At 38.0% G+C, this 26,478-nt stretch overlaps 2 protein-coding genes across 2 annotated transcripts; one reads left to right on the top strand and one right to left on the bottom strand. All coding sequences in view use genetic code 11, as the record gives it.

Annotated features, from left to right (window-relative positions):
* Positions 1-1,829: 1,829 nt before the first annotated feature.
* On the top strand, positions 1,830-10,549 carry EGR_00151 (Alpha-1,6-mannosyl-glycoprotein 2-beta-N-acetylglucosaminyltransferase; the record flags this gene model as incomplete). Its single annotated transcript, XM_024489400.1, has 10 exons — positions 1,830-1,858; positions 2,824-2,986; positions 3,732-3,974; positions 4,300-4,529; positions 6,417-6,510; positions 8,224-8,354; positions 8,739-8,799; positions 9,239-9,328; positions 9,684-9,811; positions 10,225-10,549. 10 exons carry the CDS (start codon positions 1,830-1,832, stop codon positions 10,547-10,549), a joined length of 1,494 nt encoding a protein of 497 aa, XP_024356078.1.
* Positions 10,550-13,565: 3,016 nt separating this feature from the next.
* On the bottom strand, positions 13,566-23,230 carry EGR_00150 (hypothetical protein; the record flags this gene model as incomplete). Its single annotated transcript, XM_024489399.1, has 12 exons — positions 13,566-13,767; positions 13,854-14,029; positions 14,068-14,133; positions 15,394-15,446; positions 15,512-15,563; positions 18,205-18,322; positions 18,671-18,782; positions 19,751-19,889; positions 21,656-21,692; positions 21,779-21,810; positions 22,521-22,955; positions 23,183-23,230. 12 exons carry the CDS (start codon positions 23,228-23,230, stop codon positions 13,566-13,568), a joined length of 1,470 nt encoding a protein of 489 aa, XP_024356077.1.
* Positions 23,231-26,478: the final 3,248 nt, after the last annotated feature.

The raw sequence follows: 26,478 nt of genomic DNA, 5'->3' as shown, positions 1-26,478 counted from the left end.
CATTCGTATCAAGATAGACATCACCGTTCTTTAAGAATCTGTAGTATCTGTTATTAATATTCAAGGAAGCAATGACTGAACTAGATTTTTCGACATTGCATACCATCATTTTTTTCATTTTTAGGTACCAGGAGATTCGGCAATTTCAGGATTTCATTAATGTAAACATCTTCTAGCGCTTTGGATTCGGCTTCATCTATTGGCTGCCAGTTATCAGTTCTAAACCACAGCCCTCTTTGAACAATCGCTGATCGCCAAAAGATGCTCCTTGAAACCTTAGGAATTCGATCGCAATTCCAGTAAATTGGGGTGCACAATCGAGTTGAAAAGTCGATTTCATACAACCCTTCTCTAACTTCAAGCTTGCAGTCACCCAAATTCAGACCATTACAAAATTCTTGGTACTTTGTTTCGATACGAACAGTATCATATCCGGAAAATGGTTCGACAGTTGGGGTAATGTTCTTGCATTTCAGTGGTTTATAGAACCATCTGATATATTCCACAGAAAGGTTATTCTCCATAGTTAGTACACACAAATGTTGTTGAGTAATAAGACCTTAAACTGAAGCGTGGTTACAATAAAAATGGAGGTCTTACCTATCTGTCGTAGGATTTCGCGCGGAAAATTGTGTTGATGAACTGCGCACTTCACATGACCTCAGAATTATGAGTGTTATAAAATACTTCACGTGATTTACTCTTGCTATTTCTACGGCAAAGTAAAGCCTTTTAGAAAAAGCCTTACCTTAGTCCCAATAACATCCACATGCAGTAGATGAGCGTTCATGCATATAATATTTAAAGAACCGGAGTAATTATTATAGTGTCAATAATTACGAGTGCCTGTTTCCCTTTTAAGGCACATAGAGAAGCAGTTAGAATACCAAACAATTTAAAAGGGTCGTTCTAAAGAACTCATGCTATTCTGACGTGATCTGGATTCCAAATCGTCCATTTTTTTAAAAGGATGAATTACCTACCAAAATACGGATTTGCGCAGCTGCGAACATTTTTTTGCAACTATGCTTTATCACTTTTTGCAACAACGTTACTTTAAATCTGTACTTACTTACATCCTCAGGAATCATAATAAGCTGTTTAATTTTAATAGGCTTTTCCATGACGGAAAACTTGAAAATAATCTTGATCAATATATAATTGTAGTACTTATGTTGTTTTAATGTGCTTTTCAGGGAGGAGGCAAACAGGAAATTCGAACCTTGTAGCCGGGTCGTCCCCTCCCTGACCTAGTGACCGCGGCTCCCCTCCGTCTTGAATATTGTATTTTCCCTATCCCTCTTGTCACCTTTAATAAAGATGTCCAAAGCGAATCAACCGGGCTTGTCTAGGAACGCTGGGAATCGGGGAGCGGAGACCGAGGAGCCTCGCTCCGCATAGTAGTTGAGAATCTGCCCGAGGATGGCAAAAATTGCATTGGTTGCTTTAGTTGACGCTGACAACTAAGCAATCTAGTTTAAGATGACATGAGCCGCCTGATTAGTTCAAATTAGGAGCGTATTGGCACAGAAAGCTTGAAAAGTTTCTTATAAGACCATTTTACTATTCAGCATACACTTTAAAACATTTTTCAACGCCGTCCTAATTCGTTTTCTCTAGAAAGCCTAAAATTTGCTCCCAAAATCAGTTTACTATTGAATATATGCTAATTTAACCTGCAAACTTCAATATTTTTTACAATTTTTTTAATTTTTGGTTTTTGGGCTACCCGTATTTTTGTTTCCTATACCGCCTTTTGCATTGCCTTAAACAACTGCCGCGTTTCTCAAGCTGGCGTTAATGCACTCAATATCGACTGCATTGCTGGGATGCCGTGCCTGCAAATTTGCGAGGTTAAGTGAACTACGATTTTACTGCTGAAAGCATAGGATTGTTTTGTTCAGGTGAGGTTTGCGTGTTTTTTGTGAGACCTCTTGTAGTAATATATTTTTAACAAGTTTGATCGAACTATAGATTCTCCTATATATTTACATCTAAGCTGGTTATCGTTATTACGTCTTTTACAATTATATCTTGAGCAGATACGTCGGGTTTTGTTTTTATTGCGTGTGCTCTTACGATATTTTTGTGGCTTACATGTTAATGATTGGTCCCGTCGTAATGGCAGATTTGAGTGGCATTGCTCGAAATCAGGCCCATGAATTTCTTATTTAATATTTTTAAACAGGAAATGTGGGGGACTATGTGAGAATGGTATTTGTTATTTGAACCTAATTCTCTTTTCGTTGTTCTCAAACCACTAGTCTAGATCACTATTCTGTCGTTGTACACATTATGGATTTGCCTTTTTTTAAATCCTTACCTTAGCGCTTTGCATAAATCTTATTTTCAGGTGCTTTTACTGCCTTTAGATGTCTAGTTCAATCATTTTCTGGCCTAATGTGGACTGAGTCCAGAATACCTGGATGTTTGGAATTAACGCAGCAATTAAAAATTGACACAATTGTTTTCTGTGATGTATTGCGTGTGGCCTACCCACATAAGCTGACTTCTGTGCAGTTCTAGGCTGTACCTTTGGGATCAATCCATGATCCATTATTTCTTTGATTTCTTCTAGAATCGATCGTGCGATGTTGTCTTATAGAAATACTCACCAGGTAGTTCGGGTCACAATCTGTATAGAATCTGTAACAAGATGTTCCTTTAATTTCAAGCAGACGCCTGTGGGAAATTTTCCAAACTGCATTTTATGTCTAATCATTTCAGTTTTTATAGGGTCTTTTAATTGCTATGACCGATTTAGGAGCTAATATTGCTTACTTGGCTTTTAGAGATAACTTTTGCATACTGTCTTCTACTTAGGATTCTGATAATGCCCCTTCGTCGACGAATAGCTTATCCACTTGTGTTGATTTTCTGCTTTATTGCGATTGTTGTCTTCAACACTTCGAGAATCGCAAATATTGGCGGACTCTCTGAAAAGAAGAATTTTAATTTTTTTATTACTGACCGGAACAGCAAAAAGGTACGGTTTGTTCGATTTGCGTAGTCTTACACATATCAACGATTTTTAATTACCGCGTGGTCTTCCGTAACATATTTACCAAATTAATTGGCAGTAATTTTACTCGTGTTAGCGAATGATTTCATTTTCTAGAAAAGAACTTTATCATACACAGTTTTTGGCAATTTGTAGCTGTGTTGGAAGCGTTTTCTACTTTATTTCTCATAAAGTTACCCACATTTAACGCCTTTGTTTTGGATGAAATATTTTCTAAGCTACCAACTTAGAGTACAGTAAAGCATTAAGTTATTATGCTCAGCCCTTGCATTCGTGGATCGGACTTATTTCAAGTCTTCTTCCGTCCATAACAAGTCATGATTTTTGGATAAAAAATTAGGTGCCTAGTAAAATCAAATCCATTGCAACATTTTTTTTCCTTTGCTTTTGTCTTCCAGATGTAAATTCCCGTATTTTTGTAATTAAAGTTCTTTTAAAATTTATCTAACAACTTACTAGATTTGTAAATGAAAAATTAGCAAAAATTTTGGACATAAACCTGACCTTTTACACTTTCGTGACTCGAAATTTAAAAATGTGCTTATACTATTGCTTCTTTGTAAGCAGTGGGTTTAACCTGGGGATATTTCACAAAATGATGTCCTTATATGCTCCCTAAGAATAGTGAACTTTTTATTTTCGGTATGTTTAAAAAAGCACTAATTTGAAGCCTGGGTTGGATGTGAATATTAGATTGAATTTCTTTTAGATCCAGAGTCTCCAGAAGTCGAGCCTGTTTGAAAACGGGACCGAACTAATGTTCTTCACAAATGCATCTCTTCCCATTGCTTTCTACAATTCCTCCGACTTCACATGGACGCCTACCAAAGCCGCAATTGTTGCAAACCTTCACTTACTCAGAAATCACATTCATAGCGTCAATGAAGCCCAATATATTCACAACATAGACCGTTTTGGTAAAGCTTCCCCCCTCTTTATTATCATTGTCCAGGTAAGCAAGCTTCATTTATACTTATAAGATGATTTTAATGTCCATAAGTCGGATCATGGTGACAAAAATATGGAGTTTTCCCCAATCTAAAGCTACCTCTTTTCGCTTCTGCTGACCATTTAAGCCACGGTTATCGCTTTTTTTAATGAAGAAAGTTACAAATAATATGGTAACTAGAGGAACTTTAGTGTTTGAGAGACACTGGAGAAATCAGGTAAAAGGTCATCAAGGTATCGCCTCTCAAACGGTAGGACTTACCAATAACAATGACAATTATGAACCTAGATTTTTTAGGAAATGCACACACTAACGCAATTTTCTTTAGGTCCATCAACGTTACACTCATCTTCTGTATTTGATCGAATCGCTTAGGAGAGTGCGTGGAATTGAAGAAGCACTTGTGGTGTTCAGTCACGACTTTTTTTCCCCGGAAATCAATCGCATGATTGCCGCCATCCGATTTGTCCGTTTCACGCAGATATTCTTTCCGTACAGTCGCCAAATTTTCCTCAATTTATTCCCTGGCCCTGATCCAAGAGATTGTCATACTCGCGGGTATGCTGGCAATGACTTTGATTTATCACCTTTTTGCCATAATCTTTCTTTTCTACCTGCGGTAAATTGAGAATTTGTGGCTGGGGATCAAAGTAACCCGTATGCCTGTTAGATCGGTTTTTGAGAAATGTTTAGTAGTTGCACTTTGTTGTCGACGTTTATTTTATTCCAAGTTCCAATCTGCTTTTTATGAGTAGCTGATATTAGTAGTTCGATTAATTCTAAATTTTATTTGTACGAATTTTGTGTTAAGGCGATTTTTCGCTTTGCAGTATTATCTGTGTGCTAATTTGAATGCCTTCATCGGAATTGATAGATTTATTGGTTAGCAAATAATTACTTCAGTGGAGTCTTTGCTTTAAAATTCATAAATATCTGAACTTATTTGCATATTGGTATGTAAAAACATTTCTTATAAAAAATGCCTATTGCGTTGTTATCGTCAAAGCAATTATCTAAAATGGGGACCTAGGGATACTGGGTAGCAAGGTGCCCATTTACCATGAATGTGCAAATTTTTGTCGTATCGTTAATTTTGCCCCTCCCCTCATAGTCTGCAATTCGCCAGGCGTTTTGTCGCTTAGTCGTTATGAAGCCGTATCTAATCTCCATTTGACGTGGAATACATGATTTTTTGAATTTGTTTGCCCATGTTCCTCATCTCATGATATAGGTGGCATAACATGTAAAATTAGTTGGCCTACATATCGAGACATTTTCGCACTCCTAATCTTCAACTTAGAAGGGCAAACTTTGGAATACGTATTAAGAAAGTCTCGCCTACTTGTCATGTTTTATGTGATTAGGTTTCCTACCGCTTTCGAAATATGGCATGCCCTTTTGTTCTGAAACTGCCTGAACTGTAGCCTATTGTAGGTAAAAACTACCAAGCACTACCCGGTTTCAGGTTTTCCTTTTTTGTAATCATTTAAATTGTTGTTTGTACTCCATTAATCTCAAATAAGTGATCCACCGAAATAATGTCTTTTAAATGAGTTATTTTTTTATGCCTCGAGCCTCCGCTCTTGGCCGATTCTCATAATGGTCTCACTGGAAAATTTTTAATAACTATATCATATGACATTTGCTGTATACAAAGCCTTTAATCGATCAATGTGTCAATAACTTCGGATGAGGATGAATTGAAGCTACCTCTATTATTTTCTCGTGTGAAGCCATTTAAGCTTAGCGACATTAGGGGAGGCGCTCAGCCTACGTGCTTTCGTCATAGGTTTATGAGCATGCGTGAAAGTAATTTACTTCGCTCCATCACTTTATTACTAATACATTGTTTTTTTGCTAACTCAGTGGTAACTTCCTTTTATTTTACGATTTTATGTGGAATATGAAATTTGTTTCTAATAGTGCGTCACCTAAATATTCTGTGGTTCACCTTAAGTTGTCAAATCATCTGGAAAAAACGTTTTTTTGTTGAGCTATGTATCTTCGCAAATTGTTGGAATCAACATGCTCTGCGCAAAAGGTGCATCGACAACCTAAGACAACAAGGTCATCGTATAAATAGATCAATATTGCTACGTACTCAGTGTTTATATCTTTATAAACGGTGCTTTTATATCGTATTATCAATGAACTTGTTTCAACTGGCTGTTTATTTAACCGCACTGTTAAAATGTTATCTGGCATTGTACGTGACCGCAGGGTCACGGAAAATAACCGCTAAAGTTCAAACTCTACTTAGATTTCAGAAACCTTATTTAATTATGGAATTTCATCTGCCTTCCATCTGTTTTTTGGAAAATGATTTCAGACATTGGTTTGCCCAAAAACTATGATCTATCTTAACTTTTGTAGTAGAACTAGGCGGAACAGTAGGAATGAGGTGGAAAATTTATTTTTAATGAAAAGAAAAAAATTGTGCTTTAGAGCCAAAGATTGTCTGAATCATGAGTGGCCGGATATTGCGGGCAACTACCGTGATACCCGTTTTGCCCAAGTGAAGCATCACTGGATCTGGAAAGTAAGACTGTCTCCTTGATGTTTTAACCAATTCAACCTATTAGGTTAATTGGGCAATTTTTACCTTTTAAACAATTTATCAGATCGCATTTTAAAGTTTCTCTTTGTCCAACCCTTTAAAATGTCTTTACCATCTTTTGTGGTCCAAGGTTAGTCATCCTAGAAGTTCACAAAGACAAAATGGTATTTCAGGAAAACGGAAGGGTGTGGGGTCCCCGTAACGATGCGAAATATGATAAAATAAACTCTCATGATAGAGACTGTATGAATTTAATACTGTGATGCCAACACACAACCACACATACTGTTGGGGCGCGCTTTTGCAGACCGAGCGATGGCATGAACGCCTATACGCGTTTTCCGTGACCCGACGCTCAAGGCGTCCAAACGGGGATCAACGGCAGTCGTACACAGGGACAGCGGTGGAAGCTAGTCTAATTAGCGGCTGGCCAATATTCAGTCACACACACATCTCTGTACATCCTCTGTGTCTCCAGCAAGGTGCGGGAAAGACTTCAAATCGACTACGACCTCATTAAAATTCTACTTTTGCGTGAGTCGAGTACCACAAGGGTACAAAGGCTACCTCACCCAATGCAAATTTTAAACTTCGATAACTTCTTGGGTACTATGCAGGGATGAGAAGACCACGGGCTGCTGGCAGGATGGATAAAACCTAAGTTCAGCTTTAGTTAAATTTTATTTTGGCTGTTTTGAGTTTCTCTGCGAGCAGGCATCTTGGTCTTGCTGAGACGGGAGAGCAAGCATTGCTATTAGTGTACACAATATCTTATTTCATTGTCAGGGGGGGCCAGTTGCGCAATGCTGGGGAATTAAGTGTTGAGAACTGGTTATCAGGGAGCAAATCCATTCGGATGCCGTCGAATTGATCGCAGTACCTTTTCGTAGAACGGTAAATGTTGTGGCACTGTCGTGGAGTTTTACACCGCTGAGGAGACTAACGGTCAAGATAAAGTGTGAGAGAAAGTCAGCACTAATGAAGGGCTCATAGTATGTCGGGGACTGTAAGAATGAAGGGAAACTGACACCGTGTAGTGATAATAAGGGCAAGAAACTGTTGACCATGTATCTGGATGACTTTGCTCCCCTAGGTGATGTATGGGGTAGGTTTGAGGTTGAGTTTATATTCGCGTAGAACGATACCAACCTTTTCACCGGCATATGCCGGTGTTTGCATGCACAGGGGATGAAACACTTGATGGCGTGGCCAATGGTGGGTGTTATCGAAGTTTACAATTTGCATTGGGTGAGGTAGCCTTTGTACCCTTGTGGTACTCGACTCACGCAAAAGTAGAATTTTAATGAGGTCGTAGTCGATTTGAAGTCTTTCCCGCACCTTGCTGGAGACACAGAGGATGTACAGAGATGTGTGTGTGACTGAATATTGGCCAGCCGCTAATTAGACTAGCTCCCACCGCTGTCCCTGCGTACGACTGCCGTTGATCCCCGTTTGGACGCCTTGAGCGTCGGGTCACGGAAAACGCGTATAGGCGTTCATGCTATCGCTCGGTCTGCAAAAGCTCGACCCGACAGTATGTGTTGTTGTGTGTTGGCATTACAGTGTCAAACGTTCAAGGAAGTTACACCATGTGGTTTTCACTGGCCAAGTTTGTAATGATACACAGATTAAGAGTAATTTGGAATCATAAATAAAAAAGCCAACTATTAGTTTCTTTTTGTGTCTTCGGTCTAGCTTTGTTTTGTGATTAATAAGATGAATATATCAAAATCCTTCAACGGCCAATATATCTTATTGGAGGAAGATTATATTGTCCTCAAGGATATGCTTCACGTTCTCAGCTTAGCCAAACAACTTAACACAAGGTGAGTCTAATTTTTTTTACTTTTGAACAAGCAGAGCTAGTGTTTTTTTCGTAAAAACGTCAGATTTTAAGATAATTTATTGCCTTATTTATTTGACCACTTCTTTGTGAACATTTTGATTGATTTAAGCGATTACCTAAATCGCTTCAGAATGTAACTGAGACGTTTTTTAAGCTAACGAGAGCCATGCCTCGATAATAATAAATCTGTATTAATGAATACGTGTCAATCCTGCGATATATATTCGCTTCAGTTTTATGCATCTGGAAATCTTCAGTTAGTTTAATTTGATTTGAGGCGCATATCTGTGTTATTATTCAAAAAAATTTCATGAGATAGTAAAAATATCCTGAGTTAGCTTCGAGGTTATCATACTTATTTTAGCTTCGATGTCATAGCCCTGGGGTCCTATGAAAATTTGCAAACTTACAACGCATCTGAAATCGTAAGTTTTTTTAATATTTGCAACTTATCCAAGCAATGAAATACCGTATTGTATGCGCTTAAGCTTAAGTCACTCAAACAAATCGGTGAATATCATGGCACTTAATCACATCTCATCATGATTGACCATACATATGGAATTGGTGTTGCCTAGTAGCTTATTGTGGAAGACAAAAGGGATTAAACTCCCAAATCCCTCGGTTAACCATTCGGTTTTACATTTCGGCATGTCATCCAAATGTACCATCACATCGTATGCGGTGCAGTTTTATTTTGCCTTTACTTAGACCCGCTTCAAGAGGCACTTGCTTTTGAAATTAAACTATTGATCAAAGCGCTACTTTGGTAGTTTTGTTTATGCTACCTTCAATTTTTTTTACCTCACCTAATGAATTATACCAATGGCTAATGAGCAATTTTGGTGGAATTTTCTTGAATAGGTGCACGAAACTTATTGGATCTCTTCCAAGCACAACATGGGAATGGCGTTTACGAAAAATCTGTTTCAAAAATTGGAACCATACTGGAAAGTAGGTATTCTTGCTTGTAGTGGAACTTTCTTCTTTCACCCAAAATGCAAACTTAGTTCAGTTTTGTATAAAAATTTAAAAGTTGCTGACTCTTGCTGATGCACATTCTCCTTCAAACTTATGTTTGTTATTGGGAGAAAATTGACTGCCTTCCACGGTGGAGTTCTTCTTTAAACTTTACATTAAATGCGCATCCACATCTTGTTCCCTTCCCCTCCCTCCCCTCTTACTTTTTATGGAAAATTTTTGAGCGTTGATCGACGGAATCCAGGTACGGTATTTGAAATCTAATTTTTGGATTCGCTGGACAGCTCCTACCAGAAGGTAGCAAATGCACCATTTTTTTCGTTTTAAGAACTTTTGCATTTATGACGATTACAATTGGGACTGGAGCCTTTACTTCATAGACCGTGTGTGTGCCAGCGAAAAGTTGCGTGTCCTGCATTTTAAAAATTGCGGTCGAGTCTTTCATACTGGCTCTTGGTATGTTCTCATTTTAAAAACTTTTTAAGTAACGATTACCTTTATTTTATTGCGCTTGCTCATCTTGTACTTTAAGACTGTATCTCATGACTTTTGTTTAGTGACTGAGAAGTCGCATTACGCATTATTTAGTCTGTAATCTTCTGGGACGCAATTTTAAACGGAACCGTAAGATCACAGCAACTTGGTCTTAAGGTTAATTTGAATTTAGAGGCATGCCTTGACGAAATGTCTACAGAAATGTGAAAACATCGACACAGGAGATGTTTCAATTGGGGTCCCTGATTAATGCACGGAATCCTATTGTTTATAAAGCACATTGCTAAAGATCAGCAAAACTAAGTAGGTGTGCGAAAAAGGGGCACCAGATAGGAGTGGAAGTGAAGTGAGTTTGTTTCGCCTTATGCACACAGTGGCCTACACAACAAGGGCAGCGAATGTGATAATGTAGAAGCGTCGGTTGTGGGAGTAATGGAGCGGGTAGCCAGGGGCGGCGGCAGCGATGAGGGTCTCTTTCCAGCAACGCTGATGGTGGAGATGGCTACGGTGCAACGATCGGCGGTGCCCCCCAATGGGGGTTGGGGGGATGCGCGCGACCATGCCCTCTGCCTCGCCATCGTGAATAACCGCTGGCTGCCCCTCGCTCACTTTCTGCCTGACGATCCCAGCCATCGCCGTCTCGATGTCTTTGAACCCCTTATCCCTGGTGTCTCGGACACGGCCGTCTCCGTCCTTTAGCACTGTCCTCCTCCCCTCCCCATATTCTCTGCTCAACACCGCCACGCCTGCCTCTGTGGTTCACTTTACCTCAGTTTTTGTACGTATACACACATTCCGACACTATTACTACTTTCAACACTTCCACTTTCATCCTGGTTTTATGCCCTATGTTTGTGTGGTCGTCTTTCACAGCTGTGTTGCGTGTTCAAATGAACTCATTCCTCCCATCACACGATGTGGACGCGCGCAAATGCCAACTGTGTAGTTCTACTGTTTATTTATAGTTGAGTGAATTTGCTGCTACCGATTTTCGACCGGCCTTTTTGGGGCTTCAAACAGTTGGAGTTTTCATTTTCTATCGAAGTTATGCTTTTCCCATTTTATTGGATTTTGAGTTGTAATATGTACGACTTTTTAAAGATACATTTAAGTGGTAAAACAGTAACTGCAAATGCCAATATTTCAAGATTAGAAATTGGGGTCGTTTGTGGGTAGGTTGATTATTATGGAATCCAGTGGCTGCTTCGATTTGTTAGTTGTTCTATACTAGTCTCGTGAGGTCTGTTGTAGTAAACTGGAACCGAGTGCATAGATTTGCAAGTACTCATTCAGTGGGCAGAATTTTGCCTCCATAGTAGGCAGGCACGAGAAAAATCCCAACTGATAACAGCCTACGTGTCAGTTTAGAACCATGTCACCACGGAAATCATTCGCAAAATAAGTTCTTAGCTCTTACAGAAGAACAGTGGATCGTCTCTTAGGGATTTTGTCCGGTGACGACAGGCATGTTCCCTTTTGTCCCCTGATCGTCGCAAAACCCTCTCGCCGTTTGGATCCAAAAACTACATCTAGTCTCTGAAATATCTGATTAAAATAAGGAAACTTCATCAATCTAGATCTGTCGAAGGCCATTGGTTTAGTCACTGATTCGTAAGAGATGGGTAGATAGATTGATCCGTGGAGGTCTGCTCGCTTGAGCCTTCTACATGAACGGTATCACCAGTTAAGTCCACGAATCAATATGGCATTTGAAGCTAATTAAGTCTCAAATCCTAAGACAGTTTGAGTTTAAACGTCTGCTAAATGTTGACCTTTGTGGTGTCTCTATATTTCGTCACCCTCCAGTTCATAATACACGGACTTAGCAATTAAACAGTTTCCGGTCCGGTAGGGCTGGTTTTTGATGAACGAAACAATCTCTCTTTTAAATGGGACAGGAAGAAATACAACAAATCTAGTCTAGAAGACTGTTTTTGCATTGTGCGAATTCATTTAAAATTTTATCGCTTGGTAGGGCTTAAAACGTTTATTTCAAAAGCACACAAAGCCCGCAGCCAACGGCACTGTATATTTCATAGGAATCAGCTGTTTTGGGTATGCTTTGTAGCAAGCACAGCCTTTCCCAACTACTTCCGGTAAAATTTTGTCCCCATATTCCTAATTCATTGGAGAAATCATTGGAAACATTTTAAAGGACTCGGAAATGACTTCTGGAGGCAGAGGAACTTAAAAGATTGAGATGAACTAGGTACAATGGAATGATAAAGATTGAATCTCCCCTGCATGCGGTAGTACCTGAAATTTCATCTTAGAAAAGTATTTTGCATAGTAGTTAAGGTAAATAAATGGAACCGCAAATTACGCATTACTGGCTTGTCCAAGTCAGATCGAAGATCTAACAATTTTTTACCATGAAGCATTCTATGCGAAACATAAGCATTTTTAGAAGGTGGAACAATGAGGTGTTTGGATTTTTGCTATACCTTAAGTTGTAAATGCAGTACTTTCCTCAAGTTTTTGAAAATTTAAAACTGAGGGGTATGCCTCCTGTCCTGGGCTATGCGCACTAGTAATCATAGCTGGTAGACTGTCAATTGAAAAAACGTATGTAATGTTTCTTACAACTTGGGGAAGTCCTGGAATAGTGAGTAGATGTTTTGAAAGCGAAGTAACTTTGTGAAGCACTCAGGTAAAGCAGATTCAGCATTACAGTGTCTTTAATCCCTCGCGTATTTACACCATTTTTTGGTCAATTTCAATAAAAGGAGTCAAAATATTGCTTTAAAAAAAACTTTTATGAAGAAACAAGGACTATAAACCTTGTTTCAATATTATGTTTACAATTATTTTATTTGTTATAACTTCGCTTCGACCGTCTTAATCTGAAAACTATGCATATATTGAGTAACACCAAGATGATTGCTAGTCAGAAAGTTGGCGCATTAGTGAGTAGCCCGTTTGTTTTATGGGATGGTTTAATTTGATATTTTCTCCCGCCTGTCAAGAGCTGCCACAAATAGATAAGATAGGTGTCAAGTGTCGATATTTGCCTTCAGTATAGATGAATACATCTAGAAGCGTAATTTCAAACCTTAAAGCGGGAAAATATTTAAGCATTTTTAAAAGAACTTTGCAAGACATTGCACATCGTTCAGACGTACCGCAAAAATTCGTGCGAAACTTCGTTATGTATAGGAGACTCGAATTCCAACAATAACGATTAGTGTTACATTAAAACCTGGTTTACGATCTTCAACGATGTAATTTTAATTTAGAAAAACTTCACAATATTTTTACTCAAATGTGCTTTATATTGTCCGGCTTTCTAGTGCTGAGAAGTTTGGTTTGAAGAAAATATTACGCATTGTGATAACATAGAATCGTGTAAGCAATGCAAGTTTTAGGGGAGGAACAGTTTATTCATATCTGGAGATCGGTAGTGCTTTCTCGGTCACGAAGTTGGTCTGATCGGCTCACCTGCCATCTAAATGCATTCAAACGAACATGCATTGCAAACTTCATAGCTAAGAATAATTTAGGTTAGTAATAAAGAATGCAGGAAGTTAGCGTACCGTTGTAAAAGCAAAGCTAATTAACAATATATTTTAATGGTACAAATTTGTTATTTGTTTCTAAAGACTTAATGGCTGGTTTCGAATAAGTTTGTTTATACTGTAAATGGGAGAAGTATTTCACTTTGTTGTCCCGTCCAAAGTTCTGCTAAGAGTAAATAGAAGGTGAGCTAAATCCAATACTAATTTTGTATGTATGCAGAACATATTTTATCAACAAAACAACCTATTTGCCACTTAATAGCTTTTAAAGGTGCGAAAAAGTGTCTGGTAGATAGGAGTACTTTACTAATCATTCTGTCATCTTGTGATGCTTTATACAGGAAAAAGGTGTTAACGGAGTTAAGCAAAGACCTTGTACGTTCGTCTGTTGGTGGTGGGTTTCTCGACCCCTTTTCCTTAGAAAAGAATAATCAGTTACTCCGCATTGTGGCAACATCGTTGAGTAGCACGTGGGGTCAACTCCATACATTGTGCATTTCACAGGCACAAATAGAAAATACCAAATAGAAAATAGAAAAGACCAATTAAATTTACCACTTTGCCTATTCAGATAGGCAAAATAACTAAATGGAAGCAAAGAAAACAATTTAATTAAGTTGCCTTTATCCAATGTAGAAAGATTCAACTTATTTAGAATGGAGAACTAAGCCAGAGTAAATCTATAAAGGCCATGAGTAAGACTTTGTAAAATTTCAGTTTGCCTTCTATAATTAAAAATTCCAGTTGGATTTTGATGTCTCCTGGTTCCTATATTTTGTATGAACAGGATGTGGACGGCTAAATACTGCAAAGCATCTTTTTCAGTAGGTGCTGGCCACGCCCCATTTGTCGGCCATGTATTTAGACTGTATGGCTGAGTAAATTTCCCATCGGATTCCGGTACTTAGTACATGCTTTGATTCTAAAAAAGTGGGAAGCCGCTCATGTGGTTTTGCTTTGTTTTTTCCCACGAAATTTAATACTCGAGAATTCGATGGCAATTTGATTACAAACATTGGTTTCATCGCATTTCTAAACAAAGTTGCGTAACACTTGATTTTATCCATTGCTTAATAGGACACTTCGCATAACATGCATCAACCTAATGTAATTCAGCATGTTCTACAAAGGCTCTAATTGAAAACAATGACCTTCTCCTTTTCCATAAAACTGATAAATTTCAGGGAGGTATAATGCCCTTCCGGTGAGGATTGTGTGGGTACCCCACTTATGCTTGATCATTGACAAGAAATTCCTATTAGACAATTACGTCTGCAGTGCAAAACACACAGCAACAATAGTCTTCTGTGGCTAAAGTGACATCTGACTTGAAAGTGCTCGACCAGCATTGAAATACAAAAGCCATGGAAAAATAAAAGAAGAATTCGTTTGGCTTTAAAAGTTATTGTTGTCACCTACTTCATGTGAAACCCTTATGCATGGCTTTCACGACTTTCCCTTCCCTCTACAAACACTCACACTAAGCAGCACAAGTTGTTCTTAAATCGCTAACTCAACATTAACGATAAATTCTGCTACTGCACCTCACCTGAATGCTGTGAAAATTTACTAAAAACTTTTGTAGCCTTGAACGCCACCTCATTGGGCCATCGCATGTGCATACTCTCTATTGCAAATAAACGAACACGTTTTGCAAGTGCCTCACTTAGTCGTCTATAATGGCACAAATAGCGATGTGGATGAGACACAGCGGATAGCGTGCCCTTGTAGTTATCTCCCATTTTCTCCCGCTTTAAGTAAGTACGGCAGTAAAAGACGAATCCAATTTTACCCATTAATTTCAAAGTTAATCATTTACCGGCACTTGAACATGGCCATTGATACGAAATATGGAAATGCCTAGCAATCTAAGCTTTTCCTGAAATTGTTTACTGGATAAACTAGTGCATATTTTATTCACAATATCGACGTCTATGTAGTCAAAATAAGGTCTTCGACATTCTAATATAAACGAAGCGCCTAGTTTTGAATCTCAACGGGTACTTCATTCAAACTTAATTAACTTACTTTCCTAAGCACAATCTCCAAACGACAGCATCTCCAATGTTTTTGAATCAGAGCTTAATAAGAAGGAAATAACTTGTGTCTTGCAGCAGATGCTTTCACAGGGAAGAGAAAAGCTCACCTGGGTAGGGTAGTGGGTTTAACTCCGAAAAGAAGCGAATTATTAGCAAATGCTGATAAAATAGTAGCAAAGAGAAAATCAAATGAAACCAATCACGAAATAGAGACTCGAAAAGGCCATACTCACCTCTATGCAAAGTAGGCGTTACTGCTGATCTCGTCTGAGTGGAAGTTATGGGAGTGTCCCAATGCAATTACCGTGAAATGCGATGATTTAGCTGGCAAGGACGTTCATGAACAGCCCATAAGAGCCGTTTTTAGGCAAAAAGTCTTATTCTATTGAAATTTTTACTCAATTTATAAAAAGATCAGCAAAATTATGGTGATTACCAATTGATTCAGGGTAGACTATTGGCCCATACCATTTGTAAATCTGTGAATCCTATCAGGCAAGTCAAACCTACAACATGGGAGGTCCTAATCAATTAAGCGCACAATCGAAGGGGTACAACTTAGTGCAAGGTTGACTACTTGATACTCTGAACTTTGTTATTCTTTTAAGACATTAATGCCCATTTTGTAACATTTACCTAGATTTTCGGAGATCTTCGGGATATTAATATCAATTTCGTAGAAAGGCACACTCAATATGCACAAAAGAGACCTATCATCAGAGAGCTACGATCTTAAATTCATCCGCTATTTTTAAATGATTGGTACAGTGGCTGCCACTAGGATGACAAGTTTTAACGCACTTTATTAAATGCGGCTATCTAAAGTGGCTGCACTTCCGGCAAACAATTGGGACAAATTATGCTATTTTGGCTTTTTAACACACGCAAGATAATGCTTGCCAGGGCCTAGCGCTATTGTGCGCATTGACGACAAGCATTGTGTGACTTTTAGTGGCATTATGCTACAGCTGATGATGAAAACTGTCTACCTTTCTTCTCTTACTTACTTTCTCAACTGAGAGATATGCGAAAAGCGTCGCGGAAACCTATTTTAAGCCTCTTTTACTGATTTAAGCTTATTTTATGTCCACTTTTATGGTCTGTTATTAGGAGAGCTACCAACTTGATTCTTAGGGAGATTTTGTTCATAATTCTTCATATGCTGTCATTTTTTAGCTCGCATTGATGATATCATCATTAGATTTGCCTATCGTAATTTGTTTAAGTAATATTTGTGGATGACTAGGACTAGCTATAATGCTTTCAAATTATGTGTAAGTGCGGTTGCACACTTTTTAGAAAAAGCCATTAGCACTGGTGTATATTAATTCGAAAGCAATTTTTCCTGCATATCTGCAAATGTATTCATTATCCTATTTTTGAGTTTGTGAAATTTTGGACGATTCGATAGCACTTCCAATTTAGAATGGGTTTCGTATGAGCATTCAATAAAATGATTTTCTACCTCTGATGAATAATGCACGATCAGTTATAAAATTTAGGAATAAGGAAGCTTATCTATATCATCAGAGAGTTCCTGTACGCTTATTAGGGCATGCAACAAGTGATAAATTGAGCAACTTCTTGGGTACTCAGAAGAATTATATTAAAAGAGAGAAATGCCACAAAAGAGGCATGCCTTTTAAAAAAGGGCCTTCGTGCCCACTCGAGTAGCTGCTGCGTGGTTAGAGCGCTAAAAGAAAAGGTGTTTGTTCCGCGTGGCAGCACATGACAAAATTTGGCAATGTGACCAAATGAGAAGCCATCACAAATATCGTCCCACTTATGAAGTTAAAAGTGTTACTTTAAAATTTGTCCTTCTCTATATCGAATGCACATATTCTGCCCGAGCATTATGTCCTCTTTTGTCTTTGGGGAGGTCTCAGACATGTACATTCGGAAAGCGAACCTGATCTACCGCTGGACGATAAATCTTAGCGGGATGGAAGAAGTACACATGCTGCGGATGGGGGAATCAGTGACAACCCCTAAAAAAGGTAAGAATGATATCGACCCCAGTCCTGTGTTCTTCATGAACGCTAATAACGGCGGAAGCGACACTAGGCTGCTTACCGTACTCGTATGATGTCAAGTAAGTGAAAACGCGGTTACTCCTCCACTTTTCCACTAGTTAGAGAGAGCCTAGATAGATATGGTTGGGTAAGTCTGAAGTAAAAATATTGTCGCAAGGAGGATTAGAAGCGAAACCCTGCCCCCACAGACCTGTGTTAAATCCCGTCCCTTGTTATGCGACTGTTTTTTGTGTAAGAGTTCCCTACGTCTAGCCATGGGCACGCGTAATGGTCAGCACATTCCTCCCTTCCCCAATACAGTTCCAATACGGGACAAAACTCCAGGTCCGGCAGAAATGACAAGAGGGGTCATTGACGTTACCATCAGGTATCTTCTTAATTGCACGGATTTTTGATGATTAACGTGGTTGGTCCGTGGCTGTTTTTCTTACAGCGTCGATTGCGTTGTGATGGCTAACGCTGCAGTTTAGCGGAGAGGAGCGCCGGGGACGACGCTCAGAATGGGAGAGGGGCTGCGTAATACTGTGATTGTTTGTTTAGCTCTAGGTTTTGGTAATGAGGCCACTAAAGTGCTTTGCCACCGTATCTTCGTCGGGTGGGCTGGCTTCCGGGCCATGCTGGTGACCTCAATCCACTCTGTAAATAAAACGCATGCATTTTGTCCAAGCATTTTGTCCTCCTTCTTCCTCAGGGAAATCTCGAGGCTTCACATGCAATGTAGTTAGCTCGATAGCGTGGTTCTAAAGCAAACACCTCTTTTTACTAACTAATGGATTAATATGCGTTTTTGCACCTTTGTGGTATGACTCAATGAATTCCGGAATTGCAAAATATCGGTGCAAAAGTGAAAGTGATATTACAAGACGGTAGCTCAAAATCCAAGTTCTAAAACGCATAGGTAATATAAAATCTCAGTTTTCCTATTCGTTGTGTAGTCAAATATCGTCTAAATTATCGTGTTTTGTCGTGTTTGGTCCTCAGATAACGAAACATCGACAACAGGATTGCTGAGTTGGGAAACTTGAGCCGCAGATCCCACGATTACTTGATTTTATGCAAGCCTTAGAAGATCAGGCTTAATTTTGCTCCAGCTAGGCTGTTTACAAAAGAATTAAGAGTAGACCAAAAATCTGTCATTGCTTAGGACTGGAAGTTATGCAAACGCCCAATTCCATTGGACTATGTCTAGAGTTACAAATGGGTTTTGACTATTTTTAAAGCTTGTGGTGTTACTTTAGAAAAACGATATTTACAATAATAGTTATTTTGAAGGAAAGATGGTAGGTACTCTGGTTTTTGGTCAACAAATTTGTTGAATCTTTAAGGAAGTTCAAATTTGCGGCAGCTAACTGATTTTAAATAGAATACTTCACGGAATTTTATTCCCTAAATAGCAGCATTGTCGCTCGTATTTACAAAATAAACAAGGGATCTCATTATTTTTCTTTTCTAATCTAATTCAACATTGACGGACTTTCTACCCGCGGCCGTGTCATAAAATGGATCAGTGACATAAATTTTGATTTAAGACATTTTTGCGAAAGTTCATTGAGAGTTGCATGCCTGCTAATTTAATTACTAACGAAGCAAAAACAAAGCGAAGTTTGAAGTATTTATACACTGATGTCATATGGGCTGGAAAGAATAACGAGCACTGGAATGTAGCTTCAGGCACATCACTGTGGAGTCGACAATCGCAGCCGCGTAAAGTTATTCGGTGGTGCGATTTTCATCAACTAGGGCTTTCGACTATCGTAACTTTGGGACGCACTGTGGCTTAAGCAATTGAGCTACCTTTATTTGCGTTCGCATAATTCACCCCATGACTAGTAAAGGGAAGTTTAATTCAAATTGTGCGTACAGGTTGTAAATAGCGGGTAGAAATTCCATTCGCAAAATTAAAATACCACATTTAAAGGTCAGAACACTTGATTTCTCCTTGCCTTACAACAATGCTATTAAACTTTTGCCTTGAGCAACGGCATAATTCATTTACCAATGACGAAGACGACAACCTGCCTTCTAACTAACTTCCCGAATCACTTTTTTTGCAGCGCCTACAGTCTTGCAAAGTGGCATTGATTATTGCTTTCATTAAAAACACCAAACATTATTATTTGGATCCTTTTTCAATTTCTGGTTCTGATTGGCCTTTTATAAAGAGGGCATCCAACGACCTCTAAGCTAACTTAAAGAACATGGAAAATGAACAATCCCTGAAAATGTCAATTACAGTCATTGTGCCAGGAAATTGAGGGTTTGCTACAAAACCTTGGTCGTGGTTGCTACATTGTCGATTTTATATGCATCCACTCCTTCCTGCACAGGATTTAACAATTCTACCATGTAGGGCAAAAGTTAAAATTATGGAACATTTTACATCTTGCAGCTTTTTATGTTTACTAAAAGTATCCTTTGACATATTTTTTAACAAAGTGAATGCGCTCAAATCCTAAATGACTGAATGAAATGTGTAAAGCGTTTTTTAATATTTTGAATGAAATGTTAAATGTTAACTAACGAAAGCTTTAATTGAGGTAACTATCCTGCTAGGAGGTAGAAAAACTGTAACAAAGCGTAAGAAAATGGCAAACAATTTCACGAGGTTAATTATTTTTTCATGCTTAATTTCAAAAAGGTGAACCTAATTTTTCTGCATTACTGTAGGACACTTTTGATGTCAAATGAAAAACACCCTCCTCGTGATTTATTACTAGTGTTTTTTTTAGCAATGGCATAAGACGTGGTTTTGTGCCAATTATTAAAGAAGCAATTCATTCATCCAAAATTTATTGAAATTGCTTTGCAAAGACATTGTTTATTATAAAAGTATGTTTTAATGCGTCGGCTCTTTAGCCTCCTTGGTCTTTACTTCCGTCTTGGTAGCACGGCCTTCCGACCATGCATATAGCATTTCTACCCCTCAACGGGTTAGTAATAAATCTTCTTTTATGTTGACGCTGGCTTGAAAGACCTGGAGCGTTATACCATAAGTGTTTCATACTGGACGATTAATTCTAGATTTCAAAATAATTTAGAGCTAGGTGATGATTGCTCGAAGCTCTGGGATTTATTGTCTTCCTGACCCACTTAAAACACGATGTTAGCTTATTTATGACACGTATGTGAACATCTTAAATTCAAACTTAAACTTTACAGAATTTTAAGCACCCTAATCTTAACAAATCGTTCTCTTAAAACAAATAATTTGTCTATACCTTTAGCAGTAAAAATTTACTAGACACATTTATATGCTTATGGGGTCTACGCTTAGACCCGATCTACAAATTTTCCGATGAAACCCAAACTATTTCATATGCTGTTAAGAGGAGCGTATTGGGTCGGTCGAGTACGTCAGTAATTTGCAGAACTCATCCGGGCTAGGACTCACTTACGATGTTACAGATGAAGAAGACAGTCATTAATGGGTACTCCATCAAACTATGATATTCTTAATCCTTATTGCTGTTAATTAACAAAAAGGATTATCAGCAAACGCTATGTAAGTTCTAGCATTCATTCATTGCTTAAAATTCCCCACATCGCCACGAGATATCTGAGTTTTGAAGCATTAGTACGTATCTACAACCTAACCTTTCATCTTTTTTTCATTGATTCAGTATATTGTGTAGTTATGAAAATGCCTTCATCTTCCTAACTTAAATATTTCATTTCATTAACACTGAAAAGGTTAATATGAATGAAGACCCGAAAATTGTGTGAATGGGAGCCGCTTTTCTCATTTACAGCTTCTATCGAACTCAAAATATCCACTGGCTGGAATACGGCAACTTTTGACTCTGAATGCTGTGTTTCAGTCAATATTGCATCCACTGCAAGGCTACCTGCAGTCCGAAACTCACTAGCTTACAGGGCCTTAATTATGCATGCTGTAGATCGCATTAGATTTTCATGGGCTGTACATAAAAGCAATCCTTGAAACACACGGTTAGGTATTATTATTGTTAATCGTGATAGGAGATTCCCTTTCTACCTTACAAAACCAGTTTTTTCTAAAGTTTTTGCTGATAAACACTCTAAACTTAAAGCAAATCGTGCGTTTGAAGTAAATCTGTGTCTCAGTGCGTCCGTCTTTCAGATGGGGCCATTAAAAATATTCGAGCCTTAATAATTACCCAGATCGAACCCCCATACCTTTGTCATGAGTGTTTATCTATTTACTTATTTATTTGTTGTAAATTGCATAAAAATCCTTACCAAATAGCAGGTTTTAGAATGAAATGACTTAATGTTTCTTAGTAATTATTAAATCAAAGTTTAAGTTGGCTGCCATTAGAAAATGAGTTTGCGCAATTGCCCAATAAGTTGGGCAAATCTTACTTCCTTAATTGATTGCAAATAAAGTTATTTTTCTAAAAAAAAATGAATGAGACGCGCAACAAGTTATTGTCTGCTTTTATAAAATCTTTTTGTATATAGGTAAACTTTACAACATTAAAATCATTCACAACAGGCTTTGTCCTGTATAAAAGGGGACGCCAACGGGTCGATTTTAATTCGGATGGTGTTTCTGTTTGCCCCCACCTTTTGAAGGTTCGGGTCGATGCGAAACATCTGTTTATATTGAAGCAAGAAGTCAAAAAAATTATGGTTAAGATGGATTGATATGGGTTAAGTTGTCAATCAAGTATTATCGTAAGATGTCCTGATGCAGGCACGCGGTGGATAAGAAATCCAAAGAACATGAATTCGACACATCAAAGACAGCTCATAAATGTTGCAAAAGCAGGTGTAAATAACTACGAGCTTTTTAAACGAAACATTAATAAAATTTCTTAATGATCAGAATCTACGGGTTAACAAGTGGCACTGTTGAAGATATCACACTTTCTTTTATGTATAAAAATACCACTTACAACTTTTCGATTTTGCATTAACAAGCCACCCCTTATGGTTACAAGTCATTCATCTTGGAAAAAAAAATGGGTGACTGTACGCTAAGGATACTGCATTTTATTTAAAGTAGATAACAGGGATGATGTTCTGTTTTCATTATCCTAATTTTTAAGTGAAAAAAATGGAACACTTTATGATGCAAAATCTGGCTGAATCTCTCGCTCACTTTGGTTAGTTTATCACCGGCCCTCATTCCACCAAGTTGTTCTGTGGGCAAAGCTTTTTCAAAGTCGTTGTGTACGATTATATTAACATTAGCGTGTCCAGTAACACCAGAAACGTTTTGTTCTTGAACAATGATTTTTCCATCTGAGGGCGATTGGCGGTCATTATCCGAAGATGCCATGCCTTTCTGTTGATGAATCTGAGATTTCACTTCTCCTTCATGAATATTTCCTACCGTATAGTAGGCACCACTCAGTTCAGATAAGGGAGGATAAACAGACGCTAGCCTCGTTATTGCAAGAGCTGATGCTTGATTTCTACCAATTCGCACTGTGCCGGATGCAGAAGCCAACAGAGGCGGTTTCAGAATCATTTTGGGAACGTTGACGATCTTGGTGGCCAAAGCAAGCGTCGGCGTTCCTAAAATAATGAGTACCTTGGAATAATATAAGTAAATATTTGCATTCCAAATATTTTCCCTTAGGACATGTTGCTCATCTACGATAAATAAACCTGAATTAGTAATCTAAAAGTAGCTACATTGCCTTCCATATAAAAGGGCTTTTCTTTTCACATTTACTTAGGAATAATTTTGATTCTGCCCTGGCTATTAACGATTAAGTGACTGAACAAAGTCAGCGCAAGAAAACAAAATAAAGTGACCTTATTTTGCGACTTTTCCTCAGCATTTTTTTGCTTCCATTGTAGCATTTTCACAAGTGGGTAAAACTCTGCCTGCGCATCTTGCAAATTAATGTGCCTTTTTCTCAAAACCCTATTTGCTTGAGTCTTCAAACCAGCTATTGTTTCATTCGAAGCGATACTTTCTTAGGTGGGTATTGTTTATTGGAAGAGACGACTACAAGTCTGTGTCTGTGCTTCAACAAATTCTCATAATAATGTCGTATTTATCTACATGACCCAAGTAATGAATCGGTTAGTTGTAAATGCGCTTGAATGAATGTAGAGTTCGGTGTTCAGAGCTCCAGAATTCCATATCGTGATCCACGATCATCGCAACGGTAATTCCGTTGTCTTTATGGGAGGTCGTACAAACGTCTGGTAAATATACTGGCCTATCTCAAAGAATGACGATATCACCCACTAAGGTCGATGGACTGTAGTAGGAATTTCAATGTCAAAGCATGACAAAATTACTTCATTAATTTTGAATTTTAACGCGCTTACCGCATACAAATGCAATAACTTCCTTTAGAGTCAATTAGTTTTGGCAGGCGATTCCTAAGCATAGAATGTTACGTAAAAGACTAAAAGCTCGGTCGTTTGTAACTATACACAAGTATCCTTATAAACGTTTTAAAGGTGTAGATGTTTTATTCAGCAATGTAGGCTTATTTGGCTACAGTCAATTTCCTTTACCTTTTACAGATTAAGAAATCATTTGATTTTCAAGGACTCTTCACGCATTCCAATAGCTACTGTGGTTAATTCTAATTGGTCAACCGCGATACCCTGTCAATGATTTCTCCTGGTTCCGGCTTGAAACTTGTATTTATCGACGCAACTGCAAAGGAAACGTAAGCCTCTCAACCAATTTCGACTGATTTAATCCGGCAAAAATGCAGCTTCGCAATTCCCAAATGCACAATGACGCGGTACGCCTTTCCTAATATTGACAAAAGAGCACTGCAAAATTTAGCTATTTTCACATAGCTAGTTAACCACTTTACGGAAAAGGTGCAAGTATTTTGTGTTTTGTATGTATTACATATGAAGTGCATAGAAATGTCACCTCATTTTTAAAGTCTCTTTATTCAAAATATTCTACAAAGTCCTACTTTGCTCACCTTAGTGGAATGATTCATAACGCAATTAAAAGAGCACGCCTCGTGTTTAAAGGAAATGTGGCAGAAGAGGTAAAAATAAGCGTAATGTGATTTGAAATTGGGTAACTACAGAACCAACTCTTGCAATCAATTAAAAAATACTGCAAAAATTCGTTCTTATTTTTTCGTTAAAAAATAGTCGCCCATTCAAGAAGACCTAAATGGATGACAAAAATCTTCACAATTTTAATCACTAGATCCATTAAAATCGTATACTTCATTAACAAAACTTGATACAGAATCGCTCGTACTCCATGTTATGAATGCGTCCTACTTTTCGTAGAAATAAGAGTTCTCAAGGTGCATGCAGCAATGCATATTCTGAGTTGCTATTGCCGATAAGGAAAAGTGTGGAGATTCGAACCATCCTTGGACTAGCATTGGTAATGATATGAACATTGCACGAATCAGAATAAACAAATCTATTGCTGAATGCTTGTTAGCTAATGACAAACACCAATGTAAATACTCGAGAATGACATCCCAGTGACTGGAAATGTAAACAGTCATTTATCATGTACACAATTCACTACGTTTTAATAAGAAGACTGAATTAATTGGTCACAAACTCCATGCACCGGTGGAATTGTTTCAAGGCATTGCTTACAAATGCTGCATGTAGAGTGCGGAAAGCATTCTTTAATGAGTCTTTACTAGCTCATAAATACAATAACCATATATGTGAGGTTTGGTTTACCTCAAAGATTATGTGCACGGTGTCTCAGTTGCCTATTCTTTGTGTTAGGACGTACATGATGCTATCATTTAGATTGCATCAAACTAAGATTTTCGCAGTGAAATAGCGGACTTCCCTATATTTGACCTCTAGATGTTATCATTTCTCTAGTGACTAAACCTTTGAACCTATTTTTTTGACAGTTTTAAAAAATATGCTGTGTTGGACAGTGCTACAGTGATTAGTAGTAATTTGCATGTCCTATTAACAAAGTTTTTACAAATGCACCTTATGAATCACTTGCAGAGCTTGCCTTTGTGGAAGGACTTTCCCGCAAGTAGCCTCCTAAATGAACTCTTAGTTAATTAATCAGATCATAAAATCGAATGCGCGTGTTTACGGAAAAATTCTAACGGAACAGAATGATTGAGGTTGTTGGGCATGGGGTTGTCAGGGAGGAATGAAACGTACCCTTCCTATACTCAAGTAAAAGTACTTTCGTAGAAGCGGTTTTGCTAATCGGACTTAAATCCGTCAATTCAATCAAAGTGGAATCCATGCATATTGGCTGGCATAATCGCTGCACCATTCGATGCAAACTTGATTTCTTCGTAAAATTATATTTTTACTGAGTGGAAGCATTTATTAACATTTTAAAGGCCGATAAATGCGACTTTATAAAGGAATTTGGTCTGTCTGGATTATTTTACTCCAAAAATGCGAACAACTTCTTAGAAATGATTCGTTTTGTGGCTGCGCCATTTAAAGCTATTCAGGCTTATGGCGTTTAAAACCTTATTATTGAAGTCTGATCACGAATTATTTTAGTAATGAGTGGAAGATGTGAACGTAAGGAAATTTGACATTTAACATTTTTAAGTCTAAATGGTACTCATGTCAACCATATTTTTCTTTAGATGCCTACAAAGGATATGGATCATTAAATACTTGGGAACTATACATTTTTGTGCATAAAAGTAATGTCAATAAATATACCTACGTTAGGTTTTTTGTCCCAACGCATATTCCTAAAATCGTTTTAGCCACTTTGTCAAAATAAGGTTTGAATGACTAAGAAATTCTTCACGATAATTTTTCATCATTTTATAGTAAAATTGGTTTGTCATTGTGGTGGCTCCACTAAATGAATCAACGCAAATTAATTGACTGAGTTACATGGTGTTTTCAATTAAGTGGAATTGCAGGCTTCAATCAGGTTTTATGTTTCAATTTGTTGTTTATTAGTTTAGCACGCGGGCCCAGGAGTAATGGAATAGGTGAATATTTAAAAAGATTCATTAGATGTAAAGGGCCTTTCTGTTACTTGGCGTTTGCCGCCAGTATGCATTTCGAGCTATGCCAAATCCAAGTATTAGCTGTTTTCATTTTAAGCTTACGGTGTTTGAGTGGAATTGCATACCAAGAGGATTTCTGTG

Source organism: Echinococcus granulosus, assembly GCF_000524195.1.
Source record: "Echinococcus granulosus chromosome Unknown EG_S00001, whole genome shotgun sequence".
Classification (NCBI taxonomy): domain Eukaryota; kingdom Metazoa; phylum Platyhelminthes; class Cestoda; order Cyclophyllidea; family Taeniidae; genus Echinococcus; species Echinococcus granulosus.
The sequence above is the reverse complement of the archived record's forward strand: the minus strand, read 5'-3'. Positions and strand labels throughout refer to the sequence as shown.